This window comes from Salvia hispanica, chromosome 2 (genome assembly GCF_029641045.1).
Source record: "Salvia hispanica isolate PSC_SH4W2 chromosome 2, Shi_PSC_v1, whole genome shotgun sequence".
Taxonomy (NCBI): Eukaryota; Viridiplantae; Streptophyta; class Magnoliopsida; order Lamiales; family Lamiaceae; genus Salvia; species Salvia hispanica.
Genome location: NC_142693.1, coordinates 33759319 through 33785134, shown reverse-complemented (window position 1 = coordinate 33785134; position 25816 = coordinate 33759319). Strand labels below are relative to the sequence as shown.

General features: G+C 33.4%; 3 protein-coding genes, 2 non-coding genes and 2 pseudogenes across 5 annotated transcripts; 1 reads left to right on the top strand and 6 right to left on the bottom strand.

Annotated features, from left to right (window-relative positions):
• Window positions 1-95: 95 nt before the first annotated feature.
• LOC125193315 (bidirectional sugar transporter SWEET13-like) lies at window positions 96-1613 on the bottom strand. The gene is made up of 5 exons (XM_048091085.2): window positions 1574-1613; window positions 1264-1477; window positions 636-797; window positions 436-555; window positions 96-363 (listed from the first exon to the last, which is right to left on the bottom strand). The coding sequence occupies exons 1-5, from the start codon at window positions 1591-1593 to the stop codon at window positions 187-189; spliced, it is 693 nt and encodes a 230-aa protein (XP_047947042.2). The 5' UTR covers window positions 1594-1613; the 3' UTR covers window positions 96-186.
• Window positions 1614-11827: 10214 nt separating this feature from the next.
• Window positions 11828-12718, top strand: LOC148932238 (uncharacterized). Its single transcript, XM_089065042.1, has 3 exons — window positions 11828-11920; window positions 12106-12249; window positions 12341-12718. Exons 1-3 carry the CDS (start codon window positions 11828-11830, stop codon window positions 12716-12718), a joined length of 615 nt encoding a protein of 204 aa, XP_088921168.1.
• A 961-nt stretch (window positions 12719-13679) lies between these two features.
• LOC148932237 (protein FAR1-RELATED SEQUENCE 5-like) lies at window positions 13680-17842 on the bottom strand. The gene is made up of 3 exons (XM_089065041.1): window positions 17166-17842; window positions 16248-16443; window positions 13680-14720 (listed from the first exon to the last, which is right to left on the bottom strand). Exons 1-3 carry the CDS (start codon window positions 17840-17842, stop codon window positions 13680-13682), a joined length of 1914 nt encoding a protein of 637 aa, XP_088921167.1.
• A 2091-nt stretch (window positions 17843-19933) lies between these two features.
• LOC148932236 (U5 spliceosomal RNA) lies at window positions 19934-20051 on the bottom strand. Its single transcript, XR_016136061.1, has one exon. It is a non-coding gene; the product is annotated as a U5 spliceosomal RNA (small nuclear RNA).
• A 300-nt stretch (window positions 20052-20351) lies between these two features.
• LOC148932235 (U5 spliceosomal RNA) lies at window positions 20352-20461 on the bottom strand (annotated as a pseudogene).
• A 1490-nt stretch (window positions 20462-21951) lies between these two features.
• On the bottom strand, window positions 21952-24174 carry LOC148932234 (uncharacterized; annotated as a pseudogene).
• A 1397-nt stretch (window positions 24175-25571) lies between these two features.
• LOC125202921 (U5 spliceosomal RNA) lies at window positions 25572-25690 on the bottom strand. Its single transcript, XR_007173251.2, has one exon. It is a non-coding gene; the product is annotated as a U5 spliceosomal RNA (small nuclear RNA).
• Between the last annotated feature and the right edge of the window lie 126 nt (window positions 25691-25816).

The following is a 25816-nucleotide window of genomic DNA, read 5'->3' as shown; positions in this document are numbered from 1 at the left end:
GTTTTGTGAATTCGCATAATTATAATAATACTAATTAACCAATAATGGTCGAATTAATACTATTTATAGTAAGTAAACAATTCTAGATTAGATGATTGAAGCTGTAACGTTACCATTAGTAGATGATATAATTTACAAACAACATATATACATACAGATCACCTATAGATTAATGAAAACCCTAATTTAGACTTCCGTTTGAACCAGTCTAATTATTGGCTCATGATCTAATATTACAATTTGAGTTACTACAACTGCAGCTTCTGGAAGCTTCTGCTTGCTGCTCATTTTCTCCGCATATTTGTACTTTACATACACTCCCATTTGAATCACTCCAAAACTGAACCCTACCACATTTGGAACCTATACATATATAAACATTAAAATATTTGCAAATATAAATATTACTATAAATGGATATGGATATGAGCTTACTGCAACGTTGTAATCATTGATTAGAAGCCCATAAAAAAACCACATGACGGCGCTAAGTGTAAGGAATAGTGAGAGAAGAAATGGCATGTATTCAACACTCTTGCTTTGTATCACCTTTTTCTGCAATTGCAAACATTAATTATTTATACATCAAATTAATTAATTAAATATATTCAGACTATTTATGTAAATATGCTGACCAGAATACACAATGGGGCAACGAACACACACAGGGAGAAGACCAGGCAAATCCACCCAACCACCGGGGCACGCTGAGGCGGCTTCACCAGGTAAATGGTCAACGCGACGATGAATCCGAATCCACAAATTATGAGGAGCACGAGCATCTTTAGGGTTTGTACCTGCATTTCAATTGTAAATATGACTCTACATAATAAGGCAAATTGTCGGAAAAATCATAAAATTCGGCCAATTTTGATCCATTTGACTAGAAAAAAAAATCATGAAGTTTTAACATTGTTCACAACTGTCCCACAAGATTTGATTTTGATGAAAATCATATCTGCGATAGATGAAATTTGAGTTTTTATCTCCAACTGAAGAATTTTTGTATTTAGAATCTACATCAGTTTAACAACACTCAGCCACATCATCAACTGGAGACACTTATGAGCGACATCAATACATGCAAGAGACCTAAATATCTCAACATAGGATAATTGCGAATAATGACCTTATGATTTTTTTTTCCGGACGATTTTTAAAGTTGCCGGAAAGACCAGAATGAGGCCAAATTTGATGATTTTTTCGACAATTTTCCCACGATATATATCATTATTGGGGAATCGAAACAAATAGAAAAATTACCCTGGCCTTGTTCGGGGCGTAGAAGAGATAGAAACAAACATAAATTGTCTCAATGAAACAGCCAAATGCATTTATGGTAAGGATAAGAGTGGCATTGGATGACTTGAGAAGTGCATAGAAAATCCACAGCATTGAGCTAAACAATGCCACCACATAAGGGAGTGATTGATATCCTTCACTTGTTTTCTTCTTGTAAATTGAATAGAATGTTGGTCTGCAATTCACCATTGCTTAATATTAATTCAACATATATCTATTAACTAACAATTACTACAAAATAATAAAAATCAAGTTAGTATAATAAACTTACATTGGAGAAAGAAACACCATGAACGACACAATATTACCTGAAAATGACAAAAAGTGATTGATCTAAGTAATTAATCAATATCCACTTAATGAACCATGGATGATTTTCTTGGCTTTCCATTCTTATAACTTTCTTGGTTCATTACCCTAAATAGTACTACTATTATATAATCAAAGAGATAAAACACAGATATATATACCAAGTAGTCCAAATGCTAAAGCCCATTGCCAAGAGAAACCTGCCATCATATATATCTGTCTTGAAAATTATGATGCAAATCTAAAAAGAAATTTTTTGTAGCTATCTTATACATACATATGAATTATTTCAACACCTATTTATAAGCCTAGAATTAAATTATACACAGGACACAAGTTCCAAAATTCTTGAAGCTTAGCCAAATGGGATTATTTTTATATATAATTGTAAAGTGAAGCGATTAAGTGATAATGACAACCAACTTTCCTTGAGATATTAGTATAATTTTCTAGAGCTGCAATTAATTAACCTTTGCAATAATTTATAGAATTTATTTTCTGGTGCAATCAGAAAAAAGTGGATTAATAATTTGTCTCATCAGTCTCAGCAGTAATACCCAATCTTGTCTCTATGAAATAAAAATAAAATACTATCAAAAGGGAGATGTCGTTCTGCTCTTGAATGATCACCTAGTGTAGTAGAAATGCTCCAAAATTAGGGAAACATCATTTTTTTTAATAAAAAAGGAAAGAGAGGAGGATATATCTTATCTAGGATTGGTTTGTTTCATAGTTAATTAATTACTACTTGAATTTTCACAATTAAATGAGCTCTAATTTCGGATCGATAATTTAATTTCGAGAATAGCTAAACTTTTCGAATGTTATTATGGAATATACTAGTATGTGTTTTGTGTTTAGAAATGTGACTCGCTAAGTTTTACTTTGGTTTTGGATATGTATCATCTACTACTATATAATTAAGTTTTGTTTTAGTCTGAGAGATGAAATTTGTAATCTATCTTATTTTCTTGGGCTAGATATAAGTATAAATTTGACTTTTGCGGCGAATTTTGTATTTTATTGGTTGGTAGCTTCCCTTGTACGTGTGTGCTGTATATATCTTAATTTCAATAATTTATAGTACTGCATCTGCAATGTCATTGCATTATAATCTAATTATATCTCAATCATTCCTTGACAGTATAAATTTATAATTTGTACCTACACATGTTATTTTTGTAAAGAACAATGTAATAGCCGCTTATTTTATTTATACCATCTTCTATTAAATACTCTTCTTATATGTATTTATTTTAAAATGTTTTTATTAAACGACTTACATCAATGTTTTTCTTTTCTTTTTTACTTGTAAAGATGCCAATATTTTGATGCGTTAATAATCAAATTTTTTAACGTGCTATTTCTATTTCACTTTTTCAACTTGTATCAACATATTAGCGAAATTTAACTTCAAACAATGGAAGCGTGACGACTTCTTCCCAAAAACAAAAGTTATTACTATGAATTAATTAGTATGTTAAAAATATGGAATATAATTGATACAATTGCTAAAATTAGAAATAAATTACTAATACACTTCTAAATTGAAAATAAATTATTAAAACTTAGATAGATTCATAGATTCGATCTTTGACCATAGAGATGTTTGAATAGATATAAATTGATGCTATCCGATTTTGCAAAATCTCTTTCCCAATTTACCCGTATTTTGTATGTTTGCTCTTATTGTGGAATCTAGCAAGACACTAGTTCTTTTTCTTCTTCTTATTAATATTTACCAGCAGATCAAATAATTATTTCTCATACTGATTTATTTGTATCTTGAAATGAAAAATAAGACCATTGATCCAAAAATTTAAGATTTGCTACTAAAAATATGGATCAATCCCCGAACCATAGTTAGTGATGGACAAATCTTATGCACTCAACTATAAAATATACTACTAAAATAAAATAAAGAAGGACAATATTTGGTGTAAGATGGGATGAATGATATGTGGCGCAGGGAATGATGTATTAGTGTTATTCGTCAATTTACTATTCTAAATTATTACAGGCTGAGCCTCCACGTTGTATCTATATTTAGACAATAGGCTTGTCAATTTCAATTCGATTTTCGCTCACTTATTATGTTATTTTGATGGTTGGTAGACAATTAATCCCTTTTAAATATAATAAATTGATTAAATATAAAAATTAGAAAATAAAACAATCAAACATGCTCGAAATTTATTCATTCATTTAAAGTAAATAATAAATTAATTTGAATTATTTTCATTATAGGAGTATATGTTATGGTACCTACCACCTAAACTACAAATCAAGAATGCGTGAATGTCCAAAAATAGTGTGTATATTGATATTTTCTTTGTATAATTTTGTAAGTTTGACTGATCATTAAATCTTTTCTTCAGCAATTAATAAACGCAATAACTCTGGTAAACGCAATAAATTTGGTACAATTTGGGTGATTTTTAAAAAAGTGTAGGTTTGACTGCTTTTTTTTTAAAGATGACCTACATGCAACATAGTATTATACGTATTTGATTTTTATTATATTTAATAAGTGAATCTCATCTTCTAATAATTTAGTTCACTTACGATTTTATTATTAAGTAACATATAAAAATAAAATTTACATTTTAATAATTTTACTTGTGTTTATTCACTTTTCTTAAAACTCATGTTAATCTCAAATTGGTCAATAAATGGAAGACAAGGTGAGAGTAGTAATTAATAAAGATTAATTGAGATTTTAACTCTTTCAAAAGGTATAACTAGACAGGCTATCAAAGGAGTGTTATGATATTTTTTTTAAATAGCTTAAATAAAGAACACTTAATACTTATAAAATTAAAAACAGGCGGTGAAAATTTCGTATACAACTTGTAGGATTGGAAAGATTCGAGTATAATACTTTTCCCCCATTAAAATATAGGGAGTACTACAATAGATTCAATACAGACTTCACAGTTAAGATTCCTACTACTATTCCCCCATTAAAGTGGAGTATTGGAATTGCAAAACAATATGATTCGTTTTTTTCTTTAATATTTGGTTAATTACTTTTCACTTCAATATTCACATTACAACATCAACTAATATTATATGTGAATAAATTATAATTATATTACATGTTTTCGAAGTTCGTCACTTCCTATTATGTTTCGCTTATAATAATTATATTCATTCAATTATATTATTACCCGTTTGATAAGAGAGGTGGGACATAAAAAGATATGTAAAACAAGATAAGAAATACGAGCTTTATGTAAAGATAAGCAGTGATAAGATTTTTTCGTTATTGTTTGATAGAAAAGAAATTATCTAAATTTATATAGTAGTACTTATTAAATAACAGTGGCTTAACTTGATAAATTGGTGGGTTACATAAACATGGTTAAAGTTAATATTAATTTTGGTAAAATTGCATAATTCTCTAGAGTAGTGATATAGGGCAAGTGCCCATTAAGTACATAACTAGAGAACAAATTATAGCCACAAGATCAAGAAAATCAAGGGCTAGATTAAATAAGCAAGGGTTATTTTTCGCAGTTCATTATATACACAATTTACTTCAGCGGGGGTATTTATGTAATTTCATAATTAGGGTAATAAATCAAAATTCCCAAAATTTTACTCTCCCGCTTTGAGTCTTCCGCTGTAAGCTACTTCTCTCTCAAAATTTCTCTCACAAAACCCTACGACCGACGACAAATCTTCATCTTCACCACTCATCTCCAGCCATCTACGACTGAAATCGACGACATCTGTTCAGCATTTGTACCATTAAGCATCTACATCGAATCCACATTTACAAAATGGTTGATACTCGAAAATCTTCAACGGAAAATTCTAGCCGCCATTTGCGTTCTGGCCAAAATTCTAGTGAAGGTAATACACATCTGAAGCTTTTCAAAGTTCTTACTCTTAATTTATTTCATTAAGTTCATCTCATTCCTAACTTCGATTCTGATTTTTGTCAAAATAGTACAAAAATCGACTCGCAAGCAGCCGGCTATCAAACAAGCAACTCGGAACCTCGATGCAAATGCTGGAAACAAAATTCCAGATCCAGATGGTAAAACCTAGGAATTAAATTTGTAAAATGAAGAAATAAATTATGATAATGAGGTAACAGAGTATTCCAAGTGAACTTTCTATAATTGTAGATGATATGTTGTATATTGATATTGTGTTTCTTATTAATGTGTTTAGGATTTTTGGATTAAACGTAATTGTTGTGTTCTTCATTAAAATGAACTACATATTCTTTTTAATGAAGTAGTAAATTGATAAGATGAAGTAATACATTATGATAATGAAGTAATATAAATGATTTGTTTATACAGTAAGGTTTATTACTAAAATGAAATAATAAAACATGATAATGAAGTAATAGTCTATAAATATGAAGTATATGTTTACTGTTTTGTATGAATTTAGGATTTAGAATTAAAATTAACTACTGCATTATTTGCATATTCAAATGAACTACATATTTTATATGATGAGGTAATGCAACTGATCTGTTTTCCTATTAACTATAATATAGTTGTTATGGAGTATTAAATTCATATAATGAAGTAATAAGTTATGATAATGAAGTATCATATTAAACTATCTATAATCATATGAAATGAGGCAACAGAGTATTCCAAGTGAACAATCTATAATTGTGGATGATATGTTGTATATTAATTATGTGTTTGTTATGTATAGGTAAAAATTCCTCTCCAACTAGGAAAAAAACAAGTAGTTCTTCTCAAATCCCTACTGAAATTCCTACTACAAAAGGTAAAAAATGAATTGATATTTAATGTGTACTTAATGAATTAACATAGTATTCCAAGTGAACTATCTATAATTGTGGATGATATGTTGTATATTAGTTGTTGTGAAGTATTGAATTCATATAATGAAGTAATAAGTTATACAGTAGGTTTTATTACTAAAATGAAGTAATGTAACATTACAATGAAGTAAATGACTCTAAACATGAAGTATATGTTTACTGTTTTGTAGTATGAGTTTAGGATTTAGAACTAAAATTAACTGCTGCATTGTTTGCATATTCAAATGAACTACATATTTTATGTGATGAGATAATGCAACTGATATGTTTTCCTATTAACTATAATCTAGTTGTTGTGAAGTATTGAATTCATATAATGAAGTAATAAGTTATGATAATTAAGTAATATAAAGTGAAAAATCATATGAAATGAGGTAACAGAGTATTCCAAGTGAACTATCTATAATTATATATGAAGTAGTAAATTGATATAATGAAGTTAGTTGTGTCTTATGTATTCACACACTTTATTCTAAGTGAACTATCTATAATTGTATATGATATGTTGCAAATTACTTAGGCAAGTACTTCATTCATACACTTTATTACTTTATTCATGTTCCCTGTTACAGACTCTAATGAAGTAATAGAACATTATAATGAAGTAACAGACTCTAATTATGAACTACCTATTTATTGTATTCAAGTAATATAAATGCTATGTTTATACAATAGGGTTTATTACTAAAATAAAGTAATATAACATTATAATGAAGTATCAGACTCTAAAAATGAAGTAATATAAAGTGAAAAGTGAAAATCATAATAAATGAGGCAACAGAGTATTCCAAGTGAATTATCTATAATTGTGGATGATATGTTGTATATTAATTCTGTGTTTGTTATGTATAGATAAAAATTCCTCTGCAACTAGCAAGAATGCAAGTAGTTCTGAAATCCCTGCTACCAAGAGTAAAAAATGAAATTAAAGCATAGATGAATGAAGTATTGAATTCATATGATTAAGTAAGATCTTGATCATTATCTAATTTTTAATGTGTTGTGTACTTTTTATATAGCCAAAGGTTCATCTGTAGAGAAATTGGATGCAGCTAAAGGCCTAAAAAATTCTGTCCTGGAAGGTAAAAAGTGAAGTCTAAGCTATTTTTGTTTTGAAATAATAAATTGACATGGTGTAGTTAACTAGTATTATTAATTGTATTTATTAATGATAATGCTGATGCAGGGGACAAGAAATTGAAGGCTATAGAGGAAATCATTACGCCCATTGAGAAGCTTCAAGGTTAAATTCCAAAACTGCCACTATGGTTTGATGTAATACAACATGTAATTTAATTCATTGACTAAAATAGTCCACTTTTTTCAGAAATGATGAATCCGAAGCAAGCATATGGTGGTAATGACTGTATTGATGAAAGGAGGACAAAAGATAAGCATGATAAGCTGTCAAATACAGAGAACCAAGGTTCGTTTTAAAATAAATTTTAGTTGCAATGACCCAAATAAGTTAACTGATGAACTAAATAATTTTACTTGCATATGTTAGGCACAAAGAGAATCAGGGAAACAGAAGGTGCTTTACCTGGTGGGGTACAGGCAGATAAGAATAAGGAGAAACGAAGAAAGAAGATTGTTAACAAAGTTGCAGAATCGGCAAATATAGAAGGGAATGATGCTAAAAAGGGACAAGAGAAAGGTAAAAAGTTTGCTCGTAATAATGCTAAAGAAGATGCCAGTAGACCTTATGTCCAGAGAGTCCTATGTCTTAAGAGAAGACCTAGGAAATTTGTTGAAGCGATTGAATCGCTCAATGATGATCAAAGAGATGTTGTAGAAGATATGGGGTTTGGAAGTCTTTTGCACTTCAACTTGAACTATATCCCAACGAAGCTCGCATTTGAGATTCTTGATCATTTTGATCAAGATACATGCAGTGTAGTATACCAACGTGGTATACTACATATTGGGCATGATGATGTGCGGGCTACCTTGGGGTTGCCAAATGGTGGTTTGAGGTTAGAGCATAATGGACGCCAAACAACCAACAAGTTCATAAACGAGATTGCAGAATCTGGCGGTCGAAAGAGGTCTACAATGGGTGCAGATATGCTTATAGAAAAGATGTTAAGCGATGTCCATGGAGGGGAGAAGTTCAGGAAGATATTCCTGATTTTGGTTGATACAATCTTGATCAACCCTAAGGGAGATGGATACTTGCGCACGCAAATTGAAGGGGTCATCCATGACATTGATAATGTCAAGGAATACAGCTGGTGTGGCTATGTCATTGATAGCTTACTCAAGGCCTATAATACCTGGGCTCAAAACAAGGACACACCATTCACTGACCCAATTTCATTTCTGGTGGTAAGTTTTAAATTCAAAAATTTATTAACCTTGAATAAATATGTTTTAAATATGAACTTTACTAATGATAGCTTTCATTTTGTAGCCATGTTATATTGATAGGATTATGCTTCGATCGAGGCCTGTTACCCGAACATTCCCAACCATTAAGGGCTGGACAAGCACGTTAATCCACCAACGCCAGAAAATGGAGCTTGAGCCCGGGTCATTCGGTAGAGGCATTGGGGAGCTAATCTTTGACCCCCGAAGAAGCTACCTGTCTGAAGAGGTTGTCAAGGTCAATATTGCGTCCTCCTCTGGGGCAAAGCCCAAAGATATCTCTAAGACAAGCCAACGTAGAACTACCGTTATCACACTTATGGGAAAGGTTGCTGATGTCCTCGGGGAACTGATGAAGGAGTTGAAAGATAGTGCAGATGAGCTAAAGAATGATGGGTGCTCTAAAGTTGCAGCCAAATGCACAATGAAGATGATGGGGTTGAATGAGATGGAGCCGGAAGAAGATGTCAATGATGTCCAGTCCATGTCTCAAGCAATGGAAGAAGATGACCTCGACAATCCCGAGTTTCTTGAGGCTGTAGAAAAAGTAACGAGGGTGGTTGAACAAAGAAAGAAATGGCAAACAGAAGGGCCATCGTTTGATCTAGAATTAGAGTTTCATGAAAGAAACGTAAGTTGATGGTGGGTTACGTCGTGATGTTGTGCTTGGAGTTTTGTGTTATTGGGATGTAATTTGTAAAACACATTAGTATGACATATATTTGGGATGAACTAAACTTTTTTGTTGTATTATATGGTTTTTGTAACTAACTGAATTTCTCCATTTTGGGGTTTTAAAATGAAGAGTACTTGTTCATTGGGTTTTGTTTGTATTGATGTTTATTATATACAGGTTAATACTACACCAACAAGGGACATAGATCCCGGAAGCTACATCTTTGAGGTTGTGCAATTCATGCATGTCCAAGATTTGGACAAGGTAAGAAGCTGTCTTGCCTCTTATTGATTCTGCATGAAGTAATATTTAGTTGTGATAAAGTAAACATCTCATTGAATGAACTATCTAATTATATAATATTACTGGGAGAATATTCCACCATCAATCTTCAATGTTGATGCTGGACTTAGGGGAAACTTAGAAGCTAATCTAGTGGCAGAGGTAATATTACAATAGCTAGAAGTATGCCTCCTATATGATGAAGTAAATTGTCCTTGAAATGAATCATTTTTTGAATGGACGTATTGCAACTATCAGGATTTTAATACGCCGTGTGTAGTTCAACATGGAGAAAATATGAGATCGTATACAGATGATGAGCTAAAAGATGACGGAGCAAAGGTATAAATTTATTCTGGATGAAGTAAAAATCTCACTGAATGAACTATTTAATTATATAATTATTCATTCTGGATGAAGTAATATTTAGTTGTGATGAAGTAAACATCTTTATGAATGAACTATCTGATTATATAATACTAATGGCAGAATATTCCACCATCAATCTTCAATCTTGATGTTGGATTTAGAGGAAACTTAGAAGCTAATCTAGTGGCAGAGGTAATACTACAATAGTTAGAAGTATGCCTCCTATATGATGAAGTAAATTGTCCTTGAAATGAATCATTTTTTGAATGGACGTATTGCAACTACCAGGATTTTAATGTGCCGTGTGTAGTTCAACATGGAGCAAATATGAGATCGCATAAAGATAATGAGCCAAAAGATGGAGCAAAGGTATAAATTTATTCTGGATGAAGTAATATTTAGTTGTGATGAAGTAAAAATCTCACTGAATGAACTATCTAATTATATAATTATTCATTCTGCATGAAGTAATATTTAGTTGTGATGAAGTAAACATCTTACTGAATGAACTATCTGATTATATAATACTACTGGCAGAATATTCCACCATCAATCTTCAATGTTGATGCTGGACTTAGGGGAAACTTAGAAGCTAATCTAGTGGCAGAGGTAATATTACAATAGCTAGAAGTATGCCTCTTATATGATGAAGTAAATTGTCCTTGAAATGAATCATTTTGAATGGACGTATTGCCACTACCACGATTTTAATACACTGTGTGTAGTTCAACATGGAGCAAATATGAGATTGCATACAGATGATGGAGGAAAGGTATAAATTTATTCTGGATGAAGTAATATTTAGTTGTGATAAAGTAAAAATATCACTGAATGAACTATCTAATTATATAATACTTCATTATTAATATGATACACTACATCATGGAAAAACTTATATCTATATTTTGGTGAATAGAATATTAATGTCGCTGCGGAAATACATTCAGTTATTGATGCTTACAAGGATATAGACATTGATGATGATTTCATGGGTAGTGGTCCTCTAGTTGGTAAGCCGGTGGGGAGTGAGATCATTGTTTACAATGCTAACAAGGTAATCCTGTGCAAATTAAGAATATAATAATATATAATCTGAAGTTTGTCTTGTGGTTAATATATAATGTGTTACAAGTGATTTATTTATTGCAAACAATAGATCAAAACTTTGAAGGGTCAAATGGAGTACGTACTAGAACAGAGAAAACTGTTTCTCATGCATTGCGATCTCCATTCGCTAACAGACCAGTTAAGATTACAAACAAGCTCAGTAAAGATGAGAAAGAATCATATTACTGGATTCGTGTAACACATGAAAGAGACGGGTATGATTTCTAATATTGTTTTCTAATAGTATATCACACCATTAACATATCCAACAATAGAATGTGAAATTCTAACATGTATTATATAATGTGCAGATTTGTACTTGTTTATGACGACGATGTTGTGAAAGTTACAAAGATGAAAATGTGTTCTTTGATACCTCGAAAATTGATTGTGGTTGGTGTTATAGATGCATGGGCTTCCTACCTCAACAACATGGAAGAAATCTGATCACCATACTCATCAAGGCGGCTATTCTTCACCACTTATCCATGTGTAAGTACAAATTATTGAAATATAATAAGATTGTATGTTATGAAGATCCTAACTACATTAATATTAATAAGCAGTTGTACACCATTGTGACAAAGCCTCAATCCATGGATGCCAACACAGTTATTGCAAACTTTTGTAACAACTTGGATAGAGAGGTGAAGGAAATTCCATATTTCAAATGGAAAGATGTGAACACAGTACAAGCATCATTACTTCATTAGTACTTCATTTTTACACTATATTACTTTATTTTTACACTATATTACTTCATTCATATATTTTATTACTTCATTCATTTTTCATGTTACTTTATTTTTCAGATTGTTTACTTCATTCGTATACTTTATACTTCATTCATATTGTATGTTACTTCATTCAATAGGCCTTCTTCCCCATATGTGCAAATCAACATTATTATGCTGTTTGTTTTTGCTTCAAGAGAAATGCTATTGCTATAATAGACAATTCTGCAAACGGGGATGACAACGACCTCACAATTAATTATGGTCACATTCCAGAAACATTGGTTCGTATTCTTCTCTTATGATTGAATTTTATAGCACATACATATGAATACACACAACTACAAATGCCATGTATTTGTTTTGTACATGAAGAGATCATATTTTTGTCACTTCCTCACCAAGAATGGTCTCCACGCATATTGCAAGATCGTTTCCAACGCCAAAATGGAGAGATTGAAAATGCCATGGAGGACAGTTGATAACATTGAAGACTTTGGAGTATTTCTGATGCGGCATATGGAAACGTACAAGGGTGAACGTGAAGGTTGTTGGAATTGCGGCTTGAAGAAATCAATTTCAGGTGTGCTTCGGAGCTTGAGGGCCAAATATTGTTCGGCGCTGCTGTTAGCCGAAAACAGCCACGAAAGCTTCAACAACAAAATTGTTACATCAACGTATTATGAAAATGAAAGCAAACACATTGAAATTGATGTTGAGAAAATGATTGCGGCATATTTAAAGAAGAAATAATAAATCAAATTTTGTATTTGACATACATCTGTTATGAGCAATTTTGAATAAAATACCACACTTTGTAATGTTGTTCATTATTAGCCTATAATAATGGATTGGGTAACCGATTTAGTTCATTTCAGAAATCTTAGTTCATTTCAAAGATCTATTGACAAATGGAAAATATAAAGTAAGATTAATAATCTACTCCTACTATATATTTTGTCTATTCTCTTTAAAATTAACATTATAAAAACACTTCAGTCTATTCTCTTTAAGCTTGCGAAAAGTCTAAACAAGTTCAAATTCAAAAATGTAAATGAAGTAAGAAACTACATGATTGAAGTACAGAAGTAAGGGAATGAAGAACAGAAATATCCGAATAAAGTAACATTTGTAACAGAGCTACTGGAACATAATAGAACAATCAGCCTCAACATTGGTTTTCCTCTTTAAATGTTGTTCAGTGTTAGCCTGAAATACTGCATTCGGTACCATATTTAGTTCATTTCTGAGATCTATTGATTATTGATAAGTGATTGACAAATGGAAAATATATCAAAGTAAGATTAAGATAAACGTCATAATAAAGAACAAATAAGTCATTATAAAAACACTTCAGTCTATTCTCTTTAAGCTTGCAAAAAGTTTAAACAAATTCAAATTCAATATGTAAATGAAGAAACTACAAGACTGAAGTACAGAACTAAAGGAATGAAGAACAGAAATATCAGAATGAAGTAATAAATTTTGGAACAGAACTATTGGAACAGAACAAAATAACCAGCTTCAACATTGGTTTCTCCTCTTTTTCTTGTTCTTCTCCTCCTAAAACCAAAGTGAACTATTTCTTTCCAAATCCTCACTGCCTCTGTTTTGTCTTCTCATTCACCTTTTTGCAGTTCCTCGAATCATGGTGTCCAATCACATGACTGTTTCCACACTTTCGGCCTGGTTTCTTTGCTAACTTGATTGCTGCCTACTTCTTTGATTTCCTCCTACTTCCACTTCCCTTTGTACTGACAACATTAGGAGGATGAACTTCAATAAAGTTTGGAACTTGTGAGCCATAGAAGTTTTCAATCAATGTTCTCTTCTCTATTGAAGACAGAACAACACCTTCTCCAAGAAGTTGCTTCTTACCTTCTTCAATAATTGCAGTAAATGCATTGATTTGGTCAATGTTCCCTTCAATACTTTGTGTCATTTCAAAGAATAATGCATACATGTTTTTAAATGCAATCTTCTTCTCGTCTATAGCAGAGAATATTTCATGATCATCACAAAAACCTCCATGTATTGGCTTCACAAACTGTGACTTCAACCATCTCCATCCACACAACTTCTCGGGTATCAACCTAACAAACTTATATTTCAACACACAAAATATTTGGTTGCACAATAGACCAAGTCTCTCAAACTTTTTACATCCACACAAATAGGTGTCATCACCAATGGAGTAAGTCACTGTCCATGAGTTTGAATCCTTGTCATTTATGTTATATACTTCATTCTCTCTATTGGTAGACACTCCTAAAGTTGCACAAGACAAAGAGAAAAATGCATAAACTATCTCCTCTTGAATTGCATTAAAAGCACTACCACTATATATTGTTGATGCATGTTTCTCGATTTCCAATTTTGTTCGCAAAATAGACACTTTTGTTGAATCACAGTATTCAAGCTTTGCGCTATTACTTTTTTGAGCCTCCAAAGCATGGTTATAGTTCATATAAAATAGCATAAGGTTAGCCCGACACTTTGAGTACCTTTTAAAGAAGCTATTCTGTGATTCGGACAAAGATGTTGTCTTTATCAACGAGCTCATCGGAAAATCACGGAAAAGGGCTGGAACCCAAAACTTTCTAGATGCAAACATTGATGAAAACCAGTCATTATTGGCCAGCCCATATCTTTCCATTATAGCGTGCCAAGATTCTTCAAATGCATCGGGCTCTATCAACTCCGACCAAACACATGCATTCAATTCCTTCTTTAGTTCTTCACTACCAAGCATGTTCTTGGCAATTTGTCAGCAACTTTAGTCATTATATGCCACATGCACCACCTATGTCTTGTATTAAGAAGAACCTCTTGATTCACTTGGATTTTACATGATTTTAGAGGGTAGTTTTACTTGGTTTTGATCATATATTGTGTACTTTAAGACATGGTTATAGCTACTTCTCTATTATGTTGGTATTTTGACCATTTTGTGAAGAATGTGTAGAAAAATGTACAAAATATGTGGATGTGCAGCTGCTCAATGTTCGAGACAGCTTATCTGGATATTTTGAAGTCCAATTCGCATGTAATTCATACCATTCTCTTCGTCTTCGAAATATCTTCGCGTGGATATCTTAAACGTCTCAATCGGAGTTCGGTAGAAAAAGTTATGACCGTTTTACCAAGACTGCGCAGAGCAGTGACATAGCTGGCGACCCGCCAGGTTCGCATGCAAACGAACCTGGCGACCCGCCAGCAAAACACGAAAAAAACGCCGTAAGCAGCTGGCGACTCGCCAGCTTCAACGCACACCCAATCTGGCGACCCGCCAGCTTCGTTCGACAGTTTATTTCGGGCCCAAAGTCAACCCTAGGTATATATATGCCTAGGAAACGCCTCCAAACACAACATACACGCCTCCTACCCCAAAAATACCACTTTTTCACCTAGAAAGAAGAGAAGAACGAGCAGAGGAAGAGCATTCATCGCAAGATTGAAGACGAGGCCTCCAATCCGCCCAATCCAATTCTAGGAGTTTCTACCTTTAGTTTTATTCTTGTTCAAACAATGTTTTTGAATATTTCTTTGACTTTTGTGTTGAACATGAGTAGCTAAATCCTACGTAGAGTTCTACGGGGGAGATACAATGATTCTTATGTTTAATTAATTTTCTTTTTCTATGCCTTGGCTCATGTGGTTTTTTTGATTTCTTCTGTGCTTATACATTTATTTGACTGATCACCTTATAAATGCATGTGGATTTTACTACAAGAACTGAGAAGTGAGTAGTTTAATTTGAAAGAGAAGAAATTGACGTTTTTGCCAACATAATCGAGAGATTTGAGCCTTTGAATGAAGCTAAGTATCTTAGGAGCTATTAGGAGTTGTTGCCTTAGTTCTAAGAAGGAGACTTCGGTTCTAGGTAGCAATCTACAAATTATATGCTTTGAGAAAAGATATAGTTTTACCTTAGTGATAGCTTAATAACCCTTGAGACCCTTTGTTGGCATAGTTAGGAAGTTAGTTGAGCATAGGATAGTTGTTATCGATCCCGTAGGATTCTACTCTTCTCATCCTTGATCTACATCCGTTTTCTCTTATTTGCTTTAGTTCTCTATTTATTTTTAATTGTTTTTACCTTGCTTTTAAATAGATTTAGAAAAACCAAAATTCCGATTTATCTAGATAGTAGTTGAGGTTGGTTCGTGGTAATTAGATTGACACTCATTGTCTCTGTGGATACGATACTCTTTGCTTACTATTAGCTACATTAGTCTCGTACACTTGCGGGTATACTTTTGTTAAAAATAAGTTGAGTCACCTCTGCAATAGCAACTTTCATTCCTAAGTCTTGGTCGGTTAGGATTAGCTTGGGAGCCACACCCATACATTTCACAAATTGTTTAAATAACCATGAAAAGGAGTCGGCATTTTTCTTGGACAAAAGGCCAGCAGCAAATGTCACAGGGCGACCATAATTATCCTTGCCCGTAAAAGAAGCAAATATCATGCAGTACCTACATGTTAAAATCACTATAAGACATGCAGAATATACTTTAATCACAAACACTTCACTTTAAGCACGAAATACTTCATTCTAAGCATGTTTTACTTCACTGAAATGGAAAAACAAAGCACTTTAAGCATGGATCACAAACACTTCACTCTAACTCTATAATACTTCAGTCTAAGCATACTTTACTTCACTGAAATGATAAAATAGTGCACATAAGCATGGATCACAAACACTTCACTATAATCAAGGAATACTTCACTCTAAGAACATTTTACTTCACTGAAACGAAAAAACAGAGCAATATAAGCATACTCAATACACTTCACTGTAAGCATATTTTAGTTCACTAAATGCTCAATATACTTCACTAAAATGAATAAAAACAGTACAATATGAGCCATGCTCAATATACTTCACTAAAATGAATAAAAACAGTACAATATGAGCCATGCTCAATATACTTCACTAAAATGAATAAAAACAGAACAATATGAGCCATGCTCAATATACTTCATTGTAAGCTTATTGTAGTTCACTAAATGCTCAATATACTTCACTGAATTGAAAAACAATACACTGTAAGCATGCAGAAATAAACAATAGACTATAATCATATACTAGTTCACTATATGAACAATATATATCATTATACGCTCAATATACTTCATTGAAGTGAAAGACAGTAAACTATGAGGCATATGAATATAATTAGTGTGCACGTACCTATTTGTTGAGTATGTCGTATCAAAAGAAACAATATCACCATACAAATGATAATTTCTCTTGGCAGTTGGATCACACCAAAACAAACGTGTCAGTCTATCCTTTGAGTTGACCTCAAATTCATAGGTAAATGCTGCACAAAGTTCCTTCTTCCTGCGCATCTCATTTAATAGCATTTGTGCATCAGCTCCTTCCACGTATGCTCTAAGGTCGCGTATGTAGTTGCGCACTTCTAAAACAGTACACCCTACATAATCTAATCCACCAAGAACTTCCTTGAGTAAGCTAAAACTTAAAGTTGGACCGATATTTGCGTTAGCGCAATCAAGTATGAATTTCTGATGGACTAAATTCAAATTGCGGTTCAACTTCATAAAACGCTTATGGCGTTCCTCAACCATCTCGTGACTATGTTCTTCAACAAAACTTTGTATAACATAACCAATACCCATAAAAAACTTCCAAGACACTTTAGCATTACAAAAGCACTTAATAGAAGAACTCTTGCGTTTAATCTCATGTTGTTCATTTTTTCTTTGCTTTGTACCTTCTCGGCTACACACCACATAAATCCAAGTAATGACATCTTTTTCCTTTTTCGATCCCTTCTTACGGGTGTCAAACCCAACATATCGAGCATAATTGTTGTAGAAGTCCAATGCACGATCAAGGGTCATGAAACTTTGTCCAATTTTTGGTTTCAAATCATCGGGACATTTTGGTACGTAAACCACTGTAAGAAAAATATACTTCACTGTAAGCATAAAATACTTCACTTTAATCATGTTTTACTTCACTAAAACGAAAAACTAGAGCACTTTAAGCATAAATCACAAAAGCTTCACTCTAACCACTGTGAGCATAAAATAGTTCACTTAATGCATAATATACTTCCCTGAAATGATAAAGCAGAGCACTAAAAGCATGGATCACAAACAATTCACTCTAACACTCGAATACTTCACTTTAATCATGTTTTACTTCACTAAAATGAAAAAATAGAACACTTAAAGAATGAATCACAGACACTTCACTCTAACCATGGAATACTTCACTTTAATCATGTTTTACTTCACTCTAACCATAAATCACAAATATTTCACTCTAGCACTGAAATACTTCACTTTAATTATGTTTTACTTCATTCTAATGCATAATACACTTCACAAAAATGAAAACAGTTCACTAAATGCATAATATATTTCACTACAAACAATATTTACTTCACTATAAAGTATATTTAATACACGATAGTACATATTTACTCACTAAAAAGCATATTTCTACACTACAACGCATATTGAGCATATTTACTTCACTGTTCGTCACATATAGTTCATTCTAACGTTTTTCACATCATACACAATCTAATCACGCTGAGCAACAACACTTATTTGATAATAATAATTGATAATTATCTTTAGATTCAGTTTCTCCTTCCTCTCCCAATGAAGAGGAATTGGAATCGAAATAATCTTCCGATGAATGTATCATAATTGAATCCATATGATAAGGAATTCAAACGTCGCGATGAAGGAATGAACGTGAAGAATGAGTAAAATTGTGTTGATCAATCGTGAGCGAATTTGATACCTTCGGTTTGCCACGCTGATCGATCCTGACCGATCACACTGATCACAGAAGAATGAATTCAATCAGAATCAAATCACGCTGATCGATCCTGAACGAATTCGCGATGAATAAAACGTAGCTGATCAATCGTGAACGAATTGGATCAGGAAGCTGAATTTGGTTCAGATTTGAGAAATCGCGCATGGATTTGGTTCAGAAATCTCGCAGTAATTCATGCTTAATTATCGTGAATGAATTTGATTGAGAATCTCATATTTTTGGAAGAAATCCTAAGCTGAATTTGGTTCAGATTTGCGCATGATTTGGGAAGATTGAATTCACGATGATGATTCTATGTTATTCATTCATTCATGTTGAGATATTGAATTCCCAAAATGCCCTTGAACAAGTATTTTTTCATAAAAATATGAAAGTTTATTTAAACCATAGGATTAGTTTGGAGTAACGAGATGTATGGCTGAGATATGTTCTCTATTTATATACTTAAAATTAGTTAGACCTTGATCAATCCTCTAATTCTCCATTCGTATATTACTCCCTCCGTCCCGGCTAAGATGACACATTGCTTAGCCGGCATGAGATTTTAGGAGTTATTGGTTAAAGTGTTTAATTGGAGAGAGAGAAGGTGGATGGAAGTATTAAAGTAGAGAGATAAAGAAAGATGAATATTTTAATATGAGTGAAAAAAAGTGGTTGAGTGTATTAATTGGAGAGAGAAAGTTACCAAAAAAAAAATGTGTCATCTTAGTTGGGACAAACTAAAAAGAAAAACGTGTCATGTTAAGCGGGACGGAGGGAGTACTATTTTGTCAAACACGTTAGGCGTAAGTCTTCGTAATCTGAGTAACAAATTGGATTTTCTTTAAAAAAACTGGTTGGGCCTAATGCGAAGCTGGAATTGGGCCTTTAATTATTCCACATATGGGCCCAAAAAACAGGCCCAAAATTACTCCAACGTAATAACTTCTGTCCAAAATCAACACTGCCATAAACCCAAATTACAAGATGAATATAAATGTAAATTTTTCTGGTAAATCTATTACAAGCACAACAACAACAAAAATATTAATTTTTGTATTTTAACTAGAACATTAATCATACTAAATGGAAACAAAATGATTGAATAAGATAACAAAACGACAACGAGATTAAAATTTGAACTAGTATTGCTGGAGAGTTCCTTAACAGAAACACCCCTCCAAAAAATGGCGTATGCCACTTATAGACGACGAGCACACGGTATTCTTTAGTAAAAGGCGAAAGAATAGTTCGCTATGTGTTCAACGCGCAGCTGCGTGATTTTACCCATAGACTCACCTCCTTATTTTATAGTAACGGTTGGCTACTCTTTTGTCTCTCGCTTCCGATGTGGGATACTATTTCACCCAAAAACCCAAACCCTCTCATCTTCTTCCTGTCTCTAAAGCCTCAGCCTCATCTTCTTACTGGGATTTGGATACGTTTCTTTTGTTACAGATTATAAAAAAACATCCATATTTGCAATTAAATTTCAGATATATTTGAGTTGGAACGTTTCATGAAGAGTTGGACCCACCCTCCATATTTAACCAATTCTGACTAATTTTGTTTGGGGCCTTCCTTATAAAGAAAGACCCTCCAAAAAATGGCGTATGCCACTTATAAGCGACGAGCATTCTTTAGTAAAAGGCGAGAATAGTTCTCTATGTGCTCAACGCGTGGATGCGTGATTTTACTAAGCCATCTGCCTCCTTATTTTATAGTAGAACTTGGTTACTATTAGTAATGTAGACACTGTGGATTAAGGATTTATAGTAAATACTAAACTAGGTCTTATTCTCAAATCTCAGTTGGTAAGACGCTTATTCTAGAAGTGATTTGTGGAGCAACCGATCGTTGATTCGAGATATATAGTTGATTTTACTCTTCCAAATTAATGTTCCATTATACTATATGATTACCTTTTTCGAGTGTTTTAATGCTTTTCTATCATGGTATCAGAGCGAGTTCTGAGCGATTACATTTTGAAAGCTTTCAGAGCGTGTAAACAGAGAAAGGCAATTCAAATTGAATCTTCATAGTCTCAAAATATTTATTAGTATGAGATTTATGGTGTATACAAGAATGATAGTAGTATCAATTAATTAAAACATCTACCATCCTTGGACGGGCCAACGACGATGAGGATCTGCAACCCAACAAACCTTCCCTTTGTTCGGCAGCTTCGTCTCCACGGTTTCTTGTTTCTTCTTGTGAGAAAAGAGTTTGAGAAGAGATCTCCACCCTGACCTGTTTCTCTTGCAACGATGGTTCCCGGCCTTGACTTCGCTCTCGTCCACGAGTCGCATAGACTGCGAGAGCCTCTCGTATGAGGTGGCGCGTGCCACGTCCGACACCACAAGAGAGCTAGCGCACCTCCAATCTGAAGCTCTCCATTCTCAGTTGCAAAGAGGTCAATGCTCAATTTTGATTGTTATTAATGACAAACTGCATGGTTGTTGCTTGCCAATAATAAATATTTCAATTGTTTGTCTGGATAATAAACATTTTTTTGTGATGACGTGCTGGATACTACTATATGTTATAAACGTCTATTTTAATTTCTAGAAAATTGATTTGGAAGAAAAGATAGCTAAAAGAATGTAGTGCAAATTAATGTAGTTTATTGATGAAGCTTACATGTAGTGGTATGATGTATAATCCCGAGAGACAGAGTAATTTTAGCTATTTTTTAATGAACATTGTCTTTTTTTTATTTATTCTACTATTATGTACTGTAGTTTATTACTAATATGGTACCTCTTCCTATTATTATTTTTTTTTTAAATATGTGGGGCCATATTTGTTTACAAATGTTAGTTTAAAAATCTTAGTTTTCGAAGAGTAGATATATAAACCATTGAATATTACTATCAAATTAGGTGTAGACTAATAGAAGGTAGGTTCAAATTATCATTATGCAACTATTCAACATTGTATAAATGCCATGTAACATTTGTCAGGACAGCCCACTAATATGGTTTTATTACACAAATAAATCAATGTCAGTTATTCATCCATAACACTCGCAAATAAAAGATCTTGAATAAAATAAAACATTGATTCATGCTTGCACATACTATATGGAACATTCATAATAAGAAATTCAGAAATGGTCTTGAACTTGAAGATCTCCAATATTTGAAAATCCAATAGAGGATGCTAATGGTATAGGTTAGGGTAGATGATTGATTCTAAGATCTTCCCGATTTCGCCTGTTTATCTTTCCTATTTGCGAAAAACTAAGTATTCCTATAATAAGAGAGACCACCATGACTATAGCGATGGCAATGGACACCATGATTAACATAAGAGCAATAAGGTTGCGTGATTTTATTTTGGAATTGGGATTGATCGCCAATATTGATGCTCCATAGCTCACCGTGATAGATGCCAGCGACACGCACATGGCAAGAAAGGTGATGCTCAACAGACAAGTGTGTCTGGCTGGCCCTCCAAACGCGATGAAGAGGATTGTGAAGATGGATGAAAAGAATGCTACGATGTTTGCACGTACCATAATTTTGTACATATGTGGGTGAGTATATGCGATCACGGCTTCACCAGCCTTGTGTGGTGACATGTCATCCTGCCACACGCCGCCTGCTGGGTTGACAGTGCTCTGGAATGCCATTGTTGCTATCAGAACCGCCACCACCATCGTCGAGTTGGTAATGTATGGCTTGACTTTGCTTATTGATGGTAGCGACAAATGTAACAAGACTCTTTGCACTACCATATATGTTGGGTTAGGGCTCCCAACTTGTGGAAAAAAAGACCCAAATATTATTGGCTCATTTATTTACTTAAATAGGTCAATGGAGAACTTATAAATACCTACCAAGTGTGTAGGAGCCGCAACAATTGAGAGAAGAGAGAGAGAGAAAAACATGTAGAAGGAAAGAAGGGGGAAAAGAGTGTTCTCCAAGTTTCTGCACTGCACAGTCTCGGGTTTTGTCTCGATCGGGGGTCCAAACGTTGTCCGATCAATTTGAAATTTTAACTGGAGGTATAAGACTCGTGGTTCTTCATTATGACCCAAGGAAATTGAATTTGAACGGTTAGATCTCCGGTTATAAATTTCTGAACGTGACTGCAGTTTTTTGAAATGTTTATTTCATCTATTTTGAAGTTATATCGATTATCTAGTGCCTTCGTTGTGTTGTTAAGGATTAAATATCATTGTAAACTTCTTGGTTGTATTCTCTCCTTGGTGTTAGTGGATTTGGTAGACCGGTGGGTCTCGTGGTTTTTATCTCTTCACATTGAAGAGAGTTTTCCACGTAAAATCTTGGTGTTGATATTTTCATTATCGTTTCTCATTATCATATTATTGATTCGTCCACATTAGTTGCTATTATATTGTGCTCATATCATATTCTTGCAATTGGGGAGGTTTGTTTATCTGCTGCGCCTCAGAATTAGGCCATTCCTCCCAACAATATATGTAGTAGTGTTTGGAGGGCTCTCATTCAAGATATCTAGCTCTGTTTTGTACGTGGAATTAAATGTGCGCCTCTTTATGTGGTTGCTTTCCACCAAATACTGTAAAATCTGTGATTTAATTTAATAGTAACTCATTAGTATCTTCATCAATATAATTGAACCTTGTACTTAATTATATAATGTATGATTAATTAGTGAAATGGTTAAAGCAAATTGATGGTTACCTGCACCTCACTGCAAAATGTAGTATAGTTACCCCATCCTCATCAATTGCATTCACAATATCCTTTCCCAACTTGTCCACCAAAACCTTCAACACCATAAGCTGACCGTGTTTGACGCACAAGTGCAGCACAGTCTCTCTACGACGCAACCTCTCCATAGCGGGCAAATAACTCACTTGAAGGAGATGTTCCATGGTCTCAACATGCCCTTTCATGGCAGCAATATGAAGCGGGTTCATATCATGGTTGTCACGCCACCAGCAAGCCTCGGGGGCTACTGATAACAACTTTTGTGAGATCTCAACATGCCCTTCTTCGCGCTAGCCTCGGACTAAGCTTTAGCAATTCTTCAACAATGGCGGTTTGTCCATGCATTGCTGCGATGTGCAGAAGATTTCATGAACATGGAAACGAGACTCCATGAATAAGAAATGGATCTTGTTCAAGTAGCTGTACAAGTGTTGTTACATCCCCTTTTGATGCAGCATTGTAGAGTTTCACTCGCCATTCTTTCCCCCCACTAATTGTTACATTCTTTCTATCTTTTGTACTTTCTCACAAAAGTGATTGACGTACAAACAAGCAAAGAATCCTGTTATAAGGTTGGCTCTCAAGTAAGTTCTACCTAATTTACACACTACTTAACAATATGTTCAAAAAGCACCTCGTATCAAACGAAAATTCTACCGATAATTACTTCGAAATTTCAAAAAAGTTAAAGACCTCATAAAGTACGACTTACATGATTATTTTTCACATTTCACAAAATATATAATTACATATCTAAAATTATATAATTAGAACATATAAAATTCACACTTATTAAAGAAAGAAACTCTAAATCATGGTGCTTTTAAATCCAAAGTTACTACTCCCTCTGTCCCGCTTCAGCAGTCCCATTGACTTTTCTGTCATCTTTTTGTAAAAATAATAAAAAATAATTAAAAAGGAGAAATGGTAAATTAAGAGAGAGAATAATATAGAGAAGAGTCTTATCTACATTATTGTATCTCTTACTTTACCATTTCTCCACTTTAACTATTTTTTATCATTTTTACAAAAGGAGGACAGAAAAGTCAATGGGACTGCTAAAGCGGGACGGGGGGAGTATTAAATAGGTATTTCGCATTATATCAAGATGCCAATACAAAGGATTCATATAGGCTGCACAAACTTCCCCAAAAAAAGATAAATACTTGTGCATATCCCAAAACAAACACCAATACATAATGAAAAGGTGGTTGCAAAAATTTAGGATTCTTGTTGCCATTACATCTTGGGTTTGGAAATAACCCATGTGTTACCAACACTTTGAAATCCAAAGATGGCCAAAAAATCCAACCTCCTCAACAACACCGCCCCTTTAATTATTTGCATAACCCGTAAGCATTAAAACTGTTAAATCGTGTAATGCATTTTTAAACTTCTAGTAACATATATTTCTAACTGCCAAACATAATATAGCTTTTACCTTGCATTTCCTCTTCTTGTTATAAAATCAATATTTTAGTCAACATAACTGTTCGATTATAGAGGATGATTACATATATAGCTTTTAGTCTTGTGTCTCTCGCTTCCAGTGTGGGACATTACACTCCACAAACCAATTCACAACCGGCGCTCGCTCTTCAGTCCAACAGAGAAGAGGGATGATGTATGGGGATATAAGAACCATTGACAAAAGTTTTGAGAATATTTATGTTTGTACTCGAGAAACATACTAGCACTAAAGCCAAAAACAGTGTATTTTGTTTTTGTGTTGTTTCAGGAAAAGGGAAATTATGAAATAGGTCTTCAACACTCTTCAAACAATGAAGAAGCTAGTCAAGCAAATCGATGCAAAGATATCAGAACATGAACGACGTGAAACTGAAGTTTCCAAAAGTATTCTTTTTTTCGAGTTTGTATATTTTTGTGTAAGTGAGCTAAAACAATTGTGTTCTTGAACATAGTATGAATTTGTATATGCTTCTGTTGCATGTTGGTGTTGAGCATATATATCAATGTTTTATTGGATGATTTATTCATATGGTTGCATAGTTTGTAAAATTGTATTAGTTGGGGTAAAGAATTACACTCTCTAAATAACAATTACTAAAACTAAATTTAAACTAGTATTGCTGGGGGGTTCATTTATCGAAACACCCCTCCAAAAAATGGCGTATGCCGCTTATAGGCAACGAGCACACGGTATTCTTTAGTAAAAGGCGAAAGAATAGTTCGCTATGTGCTCAACGCGCGGCTGCGTGACTTTCATAGCAATTCGCCTTCTTATTTTATAGTAGCGCTTGGCTACTCTAGAGTCTCTCGCTTCCGATGTGGGATATTAACTCTACAAACTGTATTGAACTGAAGGTCCAAGGATAAGGC

What these genes read in the sequence shown, in the direction of transcription:
- LOC125193315 (XM_048091085.2), bottom strand. Translation starts at nt 1,593, where the DNA reads ATGGTGTTTCTTTCTCCAAT. An exon ending in TTGCCCCATTGTGTATTCTG is followed by an intron (nt 556 to 635) that starts GTCAGCATATTT and finishes TTGCAATTGCAG; the next exon opens with AAAAAGGTGATACAAAGCAA. An exon ending in TCAATGATTACAACGTTGCA is followed by an intron (nt 364 to 435) that starts GTAAGCTCATAT and finishes ATATATGTATAG; the next exon opens with GTTCCAAATGTGGTAGGGTT.
- LOC148932238 (XM_089065042.1), top strand. Translation starts at nt 11,828, where the DNA reads ATGGATGCCAACACAGTTATTGCAAACTTTTGTAACAACTTGGATAGA. An exon ending in AATGGAAAGATGTGAACACA is followed by an intron (nt 11,921 to 12,105) that starts GTACAAGCATCA and finishes TTCATTCAATAG; the next exon opens with GCCTTCTTCCCCATATGTGC. An exon ending in GTCACATTCCAGAAACATTG is followed by an intron (nt 12,250 to 12,340) that starts GTTCGTATTCTT and finishes TTGTACATGAAG; the next exon opens with AGATCATATTTTTGTCACTT.
- LOC148932237 (XM_089065041.1), bottom strand. Translation starts at nt 17,842, where the DNA reads ATGACCCTTGATCGTGCATTGGACTTCTACAACAATTATGCTCGATAT. An exon ending in ACGACATACTCAACAAATAG is followed by an intron (nt 16,444 to 17,165) that starts GTACGTGCACAC and finishes TTTAACATGTAG; the next exon opens with GTACTGCATGATATTTGCTT. An exon ending in TGAAAGTTGCTATTGCAGAG is followed by an intron (nt 14,721 to 16,247) that starts GTGACTCAACTT and finishes CAAATTGCCAAG; the next exon opens with AACATGCTTGGTAGTGAAGA.